This window comes from Carassius gibelio, chromosome B3 (genome assembly GCF_023724105.1).
Source record: "Carassius gibelio isolate Cgi1373 ecotype wild population from Czech Republic chromosome B3, carGib1.2-hapl.c, whole genome shotgun sequence".
NCBI lineage: Eukaryota > Metazoa > Chordata > Actinopteri > Cypriniformes > Cyprinidae > Carassius > Carassius gibelio.
Window position 1 is genome coordinate 35785703 of NC_068398.1, and position 12092 is coordinate 35797794.

The 12092-nt window shown below is 41.1% G+C and overlaps 2 protein-coding genes across 3 annotated transcripts in view; both read left to right on the top strand.

Annotated features, from left to right (window-relative positions):
- The window catches only part of LOC127953394 (zinc finger protein 501-like), a 485311-nt gene that overhangs the window by 227330 nt on the left and 245889 nt on the right, over nt 1-12092 (top strand). The window lies entirely within an intron of this gene.
- On the top strand, nt 4379-6138 carry zgc:194221 (uncharacterized protein LOC100191015 homolog). The gene is made up of 2 exons (XM_052551924.1): nt 4379-4665; nt 5313-6138. The coding sequence occupies exons 1-2, from the start codon at nt 4379-4381 to the stop codon at nt 6136-6138; spliced, it is 1113 nt and encodes a 370-aa protein (XP_052407884.1).

The window sequence follows — 12092 nt, forward strand, 5'->3', positions numbered from 1 at the left end:
TCAGTAACTCCTCATCTGCACGCGCTCTCTTTAAAATAGGAATCGTTGCCATATTTCTTGTTACCATTTTTATTTATCGCTGTTTTGTCTGTATTTGGCAAGTTTGGAGAAAGCCTCACTAAACCTGACCAGCCAGCGTTTGCGATCACGAGAACTTGTGCAAACATGGATCATAAATGCAGATGACTCAACACTAAATTAATTTGCTGAATGCAAACTATTTTCCTGAGCTCAAATCTGCCAATCTAAAGGAAGCGCTGTGTTTGAGGTAATTTGTTAATTACCATAGACTTAGAATTTGCAACTATTACAGTTATTACACGTATATACAAGATTGTGTATTATGCTTGCTATAGAGTGTGTGACGTCACATGCACTACCGCCGGTGGCAGTAGACAACCGCGATGGCAAACGACCACCGCGGTGACGCAGTTGTCACAGCAACCGTCACAGCCCTACAAAGTCATCACCCCACTTCTCTACTATTGTCAGACACCGCTACCTCATGTAACACCAACAACAATGGAGAACTACATGTCTGTGTTCATGCTGCAGAAGCTACTGAGCCTATTAGCTTGATTAAACTTACTAGTAGAGCTGCACGATATTGGAAAAAAAACACACATTGTCATTATTTGTTTTAACGATGTATATTGCAATATGGAAAAAAAAATAAACAGATGACTTGAACTGCTCTATTTGGTTAGGGTGATTTTGTAGGTGAATAAAGCAGCTAAGAAAATAGGCGAAATTACAAACAGATAAATATAATAGATAAATTATATGAATTAAACAAAAAAATGCTTTGTATTCTTCAGGTAAGACCAACTGTTACTGTCTGTTACAGTCTAATACATAACTGCTGCGTTACATTGCTGACAGAATGCAGTGTTTATAATCTAGAGATCGTAAAGAGGATGTAGCTCACGCACTGTGAAGTCAAGTCGATGCAACAGAGAGCGGCGCAGGACAAGACTTGTGTGTGCAGGACACAGGAAAATAAAATAAAAAATATCTAAACATAAAAAATCTAAAACAAATAAATTATTTATCTATTGCACCAAAGCAAAATAAACTATGAAACATAAACGATTAACAGGTGCAAGCGTATGCAGAGCTTCTATTTAGGCTTTAACAGGGATTGGTTTGTTGCATGATGAGACTGATGCAAGATACTGATCCAAAAGCACAAGTTTTGTTAATAAGTTTAATTTCTTCCTGTAATATAGGCTAAGCGAGTTTTTCATTATTGTTGCAGTTTCCATTTAAAATAAATAAAACATTGAACAACAAACTAAGCATTTGTTTTAAAAGGGGGAAAATACCTTATTTATTTTGGTTACAATTAGAGCCCGACCGATATGGATTTTTGGGGGCCGATGCCGATGCCGATATTAACTTGAAAAGAGCCGATTTATAAGCCGATATTTTGATTTTGAAAATAAACTGGATATTAGACCCATTTCCTATAAGCTGCACTTACATAACATTCAATGGCAAAATATCTGCCTGTTCTATGTATGTGGGCTGTATAAACCATTTTCCAGAAGGGATTTATGTAAAAAAAAGCCTTAGATTACGGTCTCAATCACTAAACAATTGCACATCAAAAGTATATATTTTTTAACGATCAAAAAACAGTCTGATTTTAAACATTTAACACTTTTACTTTCTTCCAGTTGAAGCTGATTTTAACAGTCTGTGTGTGTACTGTAAATTATAATACTAAAGTTAAAGTATTTGCAGAAGTAGTCCCACACTTTTGCTGCTACATCATTCACCTTTTTCAGCCATCTGTAGGGCAGAAAGAGAGACATAGAAAGAATAAGCATGTGTATTAATAATATCACCATGTATCATTACTCATGTCATCATTATAATTATAATAATAATAAACAGGGATCTCCTACATAGGCAAAAATGAGAAATATATATATATATTTTTATTTGTCAAGCAATAGGTATTAACCTCCTTATATTTAACAACATTATTTCAACATTTTCCTGTTATGTCTGTAAAGCTGCTTTGAAACAATATGTAAGAAAAAAAAAAAGAAAAGAAAAAAGCGCTTGTTCAGCTCACATTTATTTACATGTCCCCTCTGATTTAATCATTTCTGACGCACCTACTGTAGTTACTGTAACTACACTATATTTGCTCTCACAGACACATTCACAACGGACCCGTATATCTTCTCCTCTTCTCTTTGTGCAGTCTGAATCAAAATGGTTAACGTTAGTGCCATGAACACACCGCTGTCAATTTTGAGAAGAACCACCTTCAAACAAGTTAATAGCAAGCATTTAAGGGGCCTGCTAAAAAGGAAGCTATATTAGCGTTAGAGTAACGTAACCAGCCTGAATTCACCAAATTGTTCCCTGGGCCTGAGGGTAGCCTCTTCTTCCTTGCTTCTCTCTTAATTCTCATCAGCAGGACTAGCGCAATCGCTCGCTTCTTACAACGGGACAGATACATGTTTGCTGCTGACCGAAAAGAGGAACAACAGACTATGAAAGAGCTCCCGCTAAAAGTTTTTAAAACTCCGCCTACGCCATAGCGCAGAGCAGGGCAAATCGCGTTGTATCTGAAGGGCAACGCTAAACCCAGCGGCCAAGCGCTGTGCATACCGCGTCCTGTGTGAAAGGCCCATTACGCGGTCATTATGTGGGAAACACACCGCAATAGAATAAGCACTAAACGCTAACTTTATAGTTCGACCTCTTATTAACGTTCGCGCTCTTCCACTGATAAACATGGTATTAGCTTTGTGGCTAATCTAATATAGCAATGCATTAGCTGCTGTAAGTGATGTTACAGAATATTTAGAAGTGATAATGATAGGACCGTTAACTAAAACTACCACACCGTTTTTATATACAGTGTATGAACTAAATCTACAATCATTTCACATGACGAACGACAGACTCACCTGGGTGGCTTGGCTGATCGCTTTCTTCTTTGTGGATTTCTGGCGCTGTTGCAACTCTGGAGCTGCAGACCGCCCTCTGGTGGGCAAACTATGCAACACTCATAACATGAGTGAAGAATATGAGACTGTTTATCATGTTTCATCGGCCGTTATAAACGCCGATGCCGATTTAAATGCAATTAGCTCATATCGGCCGATAATATCGGCCGGCCGATATATCGGTTGGGCTCTAGTTACAATATCCATCTTATTAGTTTTTGTTAATAAAATTCAAATGTTTAAATGGCAATGTGAATTTGTACCATTGTACTTTTTATGGCTTGTGTTTTAATTAATAGACTAATAATGGACCACATACTACTATAGTTTTAAAGAAAAGGGAAACCCAAATACTTTTTTTGTGTGTTACAATGCAAATAAAACATTTTCCTTATATTGTTAATAAAAGTTCAAAGTTTAATAAAAGAGAATTTGTTATCGTACTGTTTTAGCATGTTTTGTTATTAAATATAATGGGCTAATAATGAGCCACAAACTAAGGTTTCATTTGAAGTAAGAGGAAAATGTAGATTCATTATGCATATTTTTATTAGATTAGACTAGATTCAACTTTATTGTCATTGCACGTGGGTACAAGGCAATGAAGTACAGTAGTACAGGGGAAAAGTGATACATCATAACAGAAAAGAGAGGAGAATAAAAACAATACCCACACTATGCTCCTTTGGGAGCAGTGTGAGAACAGGTAAAACACCGCAGCACAAAAGCACATAATCAATACACCTTAAACACACAATTTTACAACTGGAGACGGAAATTGGGGGGTCGAGGTAATCCAGCACAGGCAATCAACCATTTGCCATTACAGCGCTGGTCAAAGACCCGCTTCTTACTGTGCGTTCACACCGCCGCCGTCGAGAGCGTCAAAAATCGCTCTGGACGCGCTGCCAACAACGCTGTAGAAAGATTTGTGGACGCTCTGACGTAGTTCGAATGATTATCTTGTATTTAAAGGGGCCGCAAAGCAAACAAGCTTGTTGATCTTATATGACTGACCACAAGGTGGGTAACCTTACAAGTTAACCTCATTAAATATTTTAAATGTAAAAGTAAGAAATTGATCGGCGGAAATACCTTTATTGTAGTTATGTTTGCTAACGAAATAAACCAATTAAAAGCCATTTGTGTGGTGTGGCTTTTGTGTTCATGGTAGTCTTATTTCAACATTATAGGAGACATTTACTAGCCTTGGTCTTTATTTAACTTTACCATTAATCTGTGTGCAACCTACATTTCAAACTCTCCTGGTTGAAGTGTAGCTTTAATGCAGTTGGTCAAATCGGTGTTATTTTGAGCAAATGAATTGCATTCCCGCTGAAAATCAAGCGTTCTAGCGGGAAAATGTTGCCTATAAATAGTGTTGTGCGCCTTATTAAATTCACATCACGATGGAGGATCAAGTTGTTGCGTTTGGCGTGGGATTGCTCTGCCTGCGGAGAAGACGTCGGAGATCGGTGTGGGTGCATGACATTCTCCAAGCCCGTCAGCAGCTTGGAGAATATCACCGGCTGGTGCAGGAGCTGCGGCTGGACGACGGCAGGTTCCAGCGATATTTCAGGCTGGATAGGGACCAGTTTGACAACCTGCTGTCAAAAGTGGGGCCGCGAATTGCGAGGCAGGACACCAGTTATCGGCACGCAATTGAGCCGGCTGAGCGCCTCGCAATTTGTCTACGGTGAGTTCATGATTTATTTTTTTCTTTATGAGTTTACCCTTTGTTTTGTAATTTATGGGTTGGAAATTCGTTTCATAGTTTGTTACATGGATATTTATCAGTTTGTAATCTAGTCTAATGCTGTATTTTTTGCAGTTGTGGACGAGGTATTAAGATCCTTTACTTAATGTATAAAGCACTAATACCACACTGTAAAAATATATACAAGTATATACAATACAAGTCCTGCATTGAAAATGTTATTTAAGTATAATCAGGTATAAACATTACTTAATGTAAGTATAATCAGGAAAATTATTTTAAAGGTTTAAAAGTGAACTGGGACTATGATACTGTTATACATAATATCATTGTATTATTATTACTAATTAATTATTGTAAAAGCATGATTTTACTGTTGGAGTTGGTTGAGGAAGTTTGTTGTGGTGGAAAAAAGTAAGTTAAGTTAAAAGTACAATATTTCCCTCTGAAAATGCAGTTGAGTAGAAGTAGAATAGAGAAAGGGCATAAAAAAATTGCTCAAGGAAATTACAAGTACCTCAAATTTGTACACAAGTAGGCTACAGTACTTCAGTAAATGTTCTTCTGTTCACCCCAATTTTTTTGTTTGTTCATTTTGCCTAAGTAATTAGTTGATGTTTTTGCAGATTCTTGGCCACTGGAGACTCCTACCGCACCATAGCTTTCAGCTATCGTGTGGGAGTGAGCACCGTAGCAGGGATTGTTGGAGCGGTCGCCAGGGCAATATGGGATGCCTTGGTGCAGGAGGTCATGCCAGTCCCCACCACTGAGGACTGGCGAAGCATCGCCACTGACTTCCTCCATCGGTGGAACTTCCCCAACTGTCTTGGGTCCATCGATGGAAAACATGTTGTGATCAAGGCCCCTGACAACTCAGGGTCCCTGTTCTTCAACTACAAGGGGACTTACTCAGTTGTGCTCCTGGCAGTGGTAGATGCCCAGTACTGCTTCCGGGTAGTCGATGTGGGCAGCTACGGGAGGACAAGTGATGGCGGTGCGCTGGCTAACTCCACTTTCGGCCAGGCACTACGAGATAGGACCCTTGGCCTGCCACAGGATGCTCTGCTGCCAAGTGCAGAGCATTTGGGACCCCAGCCACACGTGTTTGTGGCTGATGAAGCCTTTCCACTCCGGCGAGACCTCATGCGGCCTTTCCCAGGACACAATCTCTCCAGCAGGCAAAGAATATTCAATTACAGGCTGTCACGGGCAAGGCTGATTGTTGAGAACACCTTTGGTATTCTCACAGCTCAGTGGCGTATGTACAGAGGAGTCATTGAGATCAGCCCTGCCAACGTGGATGCCTGTGTGAAGGCTACCTGTGTCCTGCACAACTTCCTGAGAAGGTCCACAAACAGCACCAGTACGTCCATACCATCAGCTGGAGACGGAGAAGCTGCTGGTCTACAGGAGGTCACCCGAGTGGGCAGCAACAACCCCACACGGGAGTAGAAAACACATTCAATATAAACACCTCATTACCCACAATTCAGAATAATTCCTTTGGATGCTATGTCTGAAATGGCACAGCTGTTTTTCCTTGTAGAAAATAAATAAATAAATAAAAAATAGGCAGAAGTGACTGCTTTCATTTTAAAATATGCAGCAGCTCTCTACAACACCTATTTTTCGTTTAATCAATATGTGTCGACATGTCAGAAATATTCTGCAGCAGTAACACTGTTTTGCAAGCTCTGGCGCTAAAGTTAGCATGGAATTCCCGCTTCTTTTTTTTTGTTTTTCAGAAAATATATAATGCACATCATCAACTCACCAGGAACACCAACAATCTCAGACACCTTGGTCCACGCATCATTTTTTTTATTTATGTCCCTGTACGCAAACAGGGACACATCGTAGATTATTGGGAAACCCGCAACAGCAATGATCAATCTCTCCTCCATTTTGCTTGGGAATTAATGTGGTCGGAACCAAAGTTTACAGGACTGCGTTCTCTGGAATCCTCTCAAGCGGTGGACTTCTACGTTCTGATTGGTTGCTGCCCAACCGCGTCATAGATCATTACCATAAAGTTGCCCTGATTTCAACTCTCCTCGACGCTCTCAACGGCCAAGTCGCGCCGCGCCGCTCCTCGCCGCTGCTCGACGCCGGCTCACATTGAAAATGAATGACTTCCGGCCACTTTGACGCTCTCGACGCTGGCGGTGTGAACGCACACTTAGACTGGCGGTACAAAGCGGCGAAAGCGAGGGATGGGGGGTGGGGGGAGAATGCATATCTGTATGTACGTGTGTGTGTGTATTAGGGTTTGCGCCGACAATTCGATTAGTCCACTAGTTGACTTCAATAGTCTGTCATAACGCTTTAAACTTGACGTCGACTAGTCGCCGGTCCTATAGAGGGCGCAACAGGATAAATCTTCTAAGGACTTCCACATTTATGCTCCATTTCCAAACAGTTAAAATAACAAATACATACATACTATGAAAGCACTCCACATGCATGTTTGATTATATTACTGGACACTGGAAATTGAATGGGAGAACGCACATTCTAAACCGCTTATCATAAAGGTAAGTTAATTGCTGTTCTAATCGAATATGCTCACACATAGGCTACAGACAGTAGCTCATACGTCATGCACAGATCGCTCGCGCACATAATCATTCAGTGTGGAAATGTACTGTAAACACTGTTCTATGATTGCTCAATAAAATAGCTTAGACACTGAAAAGTTCTGAATTTATGTCTTAATAACTAAATCCCACAGCTTCACTAGTAGAGAGACGCTGCCAGGTAGAATGAATTCACACACACAATTGCTCTTACTAATGCATTCATATGAATGTAATCTTTACTGTGCTACTTTATCTGTATCGGATTTAGAACGAATAGAAATCTGTGAGAAATATAACCACTCAAAAGACAAATGAACTGATAAAAATGAGCTGTTATAAGAGAAATAACCATGTATGCAGCACTGTGTCAAATACCATAGCTGTGTAAAGATAATTTTTACAGCTCCAAACTTATCTCATCAGCGACTAGTCGACTTCGACTTGACTTTCATCACCTAAAAGTTGATTTAAAAAAAAAATCACTAGTCGTTAACAACCCCTAGTGTAAAATCACCTTTATCTATATAGCGCTTTAAACAAAATACATTGTGTCAAAGCAACTGAACAACATTCAGTGTTGTACTGTTATGTACTGTTGTACTGTTACTTCCTTGTATTGTTGCTTCCTCTACAGTCAAAAATCTGGGTGTTATATTAGGCAGCAACTTGTCTTTTGAAAATCATATTTCCCATGTTATAAAAACAGCATTCTTACATCTTAGAAACATTCCCAAGCTACGAAACATGTTATCTGTTTCTGATGCAGAAAAGCTAGTTCACGCATTTATGACCTCTAGACTGGACTATTGTAACGCACTTCTAGGTGGTAGTCCTGCTTCTTCAATAAACAAGCTACAGGTCGTCCAAAATGCAGCAGCTAGAGTCCTTACCAGGTCAAGAAAATATGATCATATTACCCCAATTTTACAGTCTCTGCATTGGCTACCTATTAAGTTCCGTGTCAGTTACAAATTATCATTACTTACCTATAAGGCCCTAAATGGTTTAGCTCCTGCGTACCTAACTAGCCTTCTACCACGTTACAATCCATCACGCTCCCTAAGGTCACAAAACGCCAGACTTTTGGTAGTTCCCAGGATAGCAAAGTCCACTAAAGGAGGTAGAGCTTTTTCACATTTGGCTCCCAAACTCTGGAACAGCCTTCCTGATAATGTTCGGGGTTCAGACACACTCTCTGTTTAAATCTAGATTAAAAACGCATCTCTTTCGCCAAGCATTTGAATAATGTATCTTAAATTGTGAGTGTAGTTGCATCTGATCAAATGCGCATTTTATTCTTTAGCTTGGGTTAAACTAATTAATTTTACTTTGTTGGATCAGCAGCTATGCTAATCATGTCTCTATTTGTTTCTATGTTTGCCACTACGATTTACACAAGCTCCAGTCTGGATCCAGAACACCTGAGAAGAGATGCTGACCCTCAGAGGACCCCAGATGATGCTATCCCTGAATCAACAAACAGAACCAACAAATATTGCTATAAGTGTGACTGCATCATATAATAATTATTAATAATATTGATAATGTTCATCGTCCGGCTGAATACATCTTGTATTAATTTTTTTTTAAATCCTGTCATACGTGCACAAACTGATGCTGTGTTCACACCAAATGCGAATAGAGCGTCAAATTCGCGCCTACCGCGTCTAGTTTGCTGCTTGAACATTTTAAATGCATTCGCGTGCTAGCGGTTGTCTGTTTGCAAGATGGCTGATGTTGATCGAGCACTCAGGTCTTTTCCACTTTTTCCTGCACTTGTCCTCTGAATAAACGCATTATCTTGTTAGCAAAAAGTAGCTGTAGGGGGAAACTAGTTGCAAAAAAACAGCAGGAAGGCCGCGGGTCGATAAACGTGTACGTGACTCAAAAGTTAAATGTGTATTACAACACACTCTTCCAAGCGAGGTCCTTTTTATTCCTGAAATATGAGCTTGTGTGTGATACTTGTGTCATAAAGCTCTGGTTGACTGCTCACTGACAACATCAGTCATTCCTCCATGTTGAATGAGTGACTCCTGAGCAGGCTCCTGATTGTTTAACGTGGCGTGAATTGATGCAAAAATTTTAATTTTTCAACTCCGGCGGCAGACATGAATTCGTGTCAAACACATAAATGCACAAAAGCACAATTCGCGAATTAGACACGCGAATGAGGCAAATTCGCGTCTTCCGCGCCGCGCCAAACGGTTCATTCGCACCACGAGACCTCAAGACGCACGTGGTGTCCTTGAATACCGAGGAAGGCTCCTTTAAATAAAATGTATTATTATTATTATTATTAACTAGAGCAATTTCATCAGGTTTCTCAGTGGGTGTATCACTGAGTGGAGAGAACCTGTTTGATGTTTTGATCGGAACAGAAGTGTTTTAACTCGCGACTATGTCGCCTCACTGTCACCCAGTTTCCCTGCTGCAGGGGCTCTGTTGCCGGAACCGAATAATGTACAAGACTCCCTGAGCTAGATGCATCCAAAGTCTTGAGCCCTAACATTCTTACTATCCTCGATTAAAGTTTGGATGCGTGCTAATTCTAAAATAATATCAGAAATATGGTGGGAATAAAGTTATATTTTATCACTGTAAACAAAGAGTTAGAGTAAGATAAAGATTCTAAAGAAAAAAATAGATACACGGAGCTACTATTAGAAGCAGGAAGGCCAGCAGGAAGCAGAGAAAAAACACTGTCCAACAGCGACCGATGTGTTGCATGTGTTGAGCAACTCCTCTCCACTAGGTTTTGGTCCTAGTAGTGCTGTGTAGGAGTGTATGTAGGGGTTGTTAAAACAAACTATATGTTTCCTTAAAATGATAGTTATAATTAGTGTGGTATATAACATGGGATTGTTGGTCTGTGTCAGTCAGTTTGAGCCCTGGTTGCCTCTCTATCTGGTTTCAAAGGATCAATCGAAGGACTCGCTTGCTGCACCCTTGTCTGTTTTTGGTGAAGCTGAAGTACCATGCACGGTTGTTTGGATTTGCCGGTTGGGATTGTCAACACACTAGGCATCCTTTTACATATTCTGTTAGTCTTGCTGCATGTCAGGCCAGTACGACACTTGCTTGAACGTTTCGTAGGTGGTCTTGGCACCATGGTGTCCAGCCCATGGTGCATCGTGGGGGAGTGTCAGCATCAGTCCCCTTTGGCCCTGAGGAACTATGAGCTTTGGCACAGTTAGGGGCTCAGGCATATGTGAGAACGCCGCCTTTGAGATGCAGCATGTGCTTGATTTAGTGAAGTTGGCAGAGTTCAGATGAATTGGTCAGAGGTGGAAAGGGGATGAGTTAGTGGATCGCAAATGGGAGTGGCACTGGTTGATAGCATTGGATCTGAAGCTTGGAGGGTGAGGAGATCATTAGTGGCAAATTGATGTGAGAGTTCATTGTGTGAGGAGGTGGGGGTTTGCATACCAGTGGCCTGCTGGTGGCAGGTTATAGCTGCTACTGATGAGGTGGGTGGGTTATAGTGCAGGAAAGTCAGGGACTCTTTGTGTAATGCTCCTGCAGAGGTGAAGTCTAATGTGGAAAGGATTGTTGAGCCTTTGATTTTGGGAATCTCTTGGTCCAACTGAGTCATAGGCCATCGCGAAAAGGGAATTTGTTGGTTCAACTTGCGATAGTCGATGGTGGGCCGCCATTTGCCATTGGGCTTTAGGACTAGCCATATTAGGTCAGAGTAGGTGCTGTTACAGGGCCGAATGACCCCCTTTTCAAGCATGGAGTCAATGATATCTTGAACCGATTCGTATGATGCTATCGGAATATTGTAATATTGTACTGTCGCACGAATGTTGGTGGTGCATTTGTATGTGTTGGGATGCGCACCATGTGGATATCTGTCTGGGCTACAGGCTACGAATCCTTTGCAAAGGAGTTCTTCTATTGACACAGAACCTCTTTAAGTCCTTGGCAATCCATGTCACTGTGGAGGACATCCACCTCACTCAGGATTTGTTGGGCTTGTACATTGAAACCTGGTGTAAGGTTCCTCTGTTGAATCATTAGAGGTACTCTGGGCCTTGGTGGTCAACTGTGCAGGTGATTCTGTCACAGGCTGTGTTGAGACAGCATAGACAACGAAGTGAGTGTCATCTGTTAGTTATGACTGAGAGACACTTTCTTTGGACACTGGCTGAATAAAAGTGATGGCAATGAATTCACAGGGCTTTGTGAAAGTTACAGTGTTGTCGATTCATCTGACATTAGTTCGGCTGGTACAGGGCCAATGACAGGTACTGTTAGCTCAAAGTCATGGAATGCTTGGTTGATGAGCCATCCCAGATGACTGGCTTTGGGAATGTTGATGTCTTTGGCCGTACAGTTGTTGATCAACACATACACAGCATGAGATGACACTCCCATGAGAGGTGTGGCAGGTCTTAGGCAGGTCCTGGAAGGTTGGAAGAAACCTAGCTTACAGTTGAGAGTTTGGCCAGGTCGCATGCTGAGGCGGATGCTGAAACTCTTGCTTTAGGCAGGTATTGTAACTTCTTGCTCCATGATCATTGCGCATGCATTTGGAATTGTTTGACCAGATCGAAGGTTCTTGAAATTGACTACAGTGTCAGTTGTTGTGATGGAGGAGCCCATATGACGTCGTTCATGGATGAACCATGATGTCTGCTACTATGTAGATGTCATGAGGTAGGTTAGGGACAATGACGAAGTAGTGAATCGAGTCTATAGGTCTACAGTGCGGACAATCTGTGTGTCTGTGGCTTGACACTGCAACTCGTTGGGGTTAACTGACTGGAAGGGCAGAGGCTTGCGGACTTGAGCGCATATCTTCAGGTGATTGAAGTCTATTAA

Excerpts from the sequence above, each read along its gene's own strand:
- zgc:194221 (XM_052551924.1), top strand. The coding sequence starts at position 4,379 with ATGGAGGATCAAGTTGTTGCGTTTGGCGTGGGATTGCTCTGCCTGCGG. Across the intron at positions 4,666-5,312 it reads CGCCTCGCAATTTGTCTACG|ATTCTTGGCCACTGGAGACT; the intron begins GTGAGTTCATGA and ends ATGTTTTTGCAG.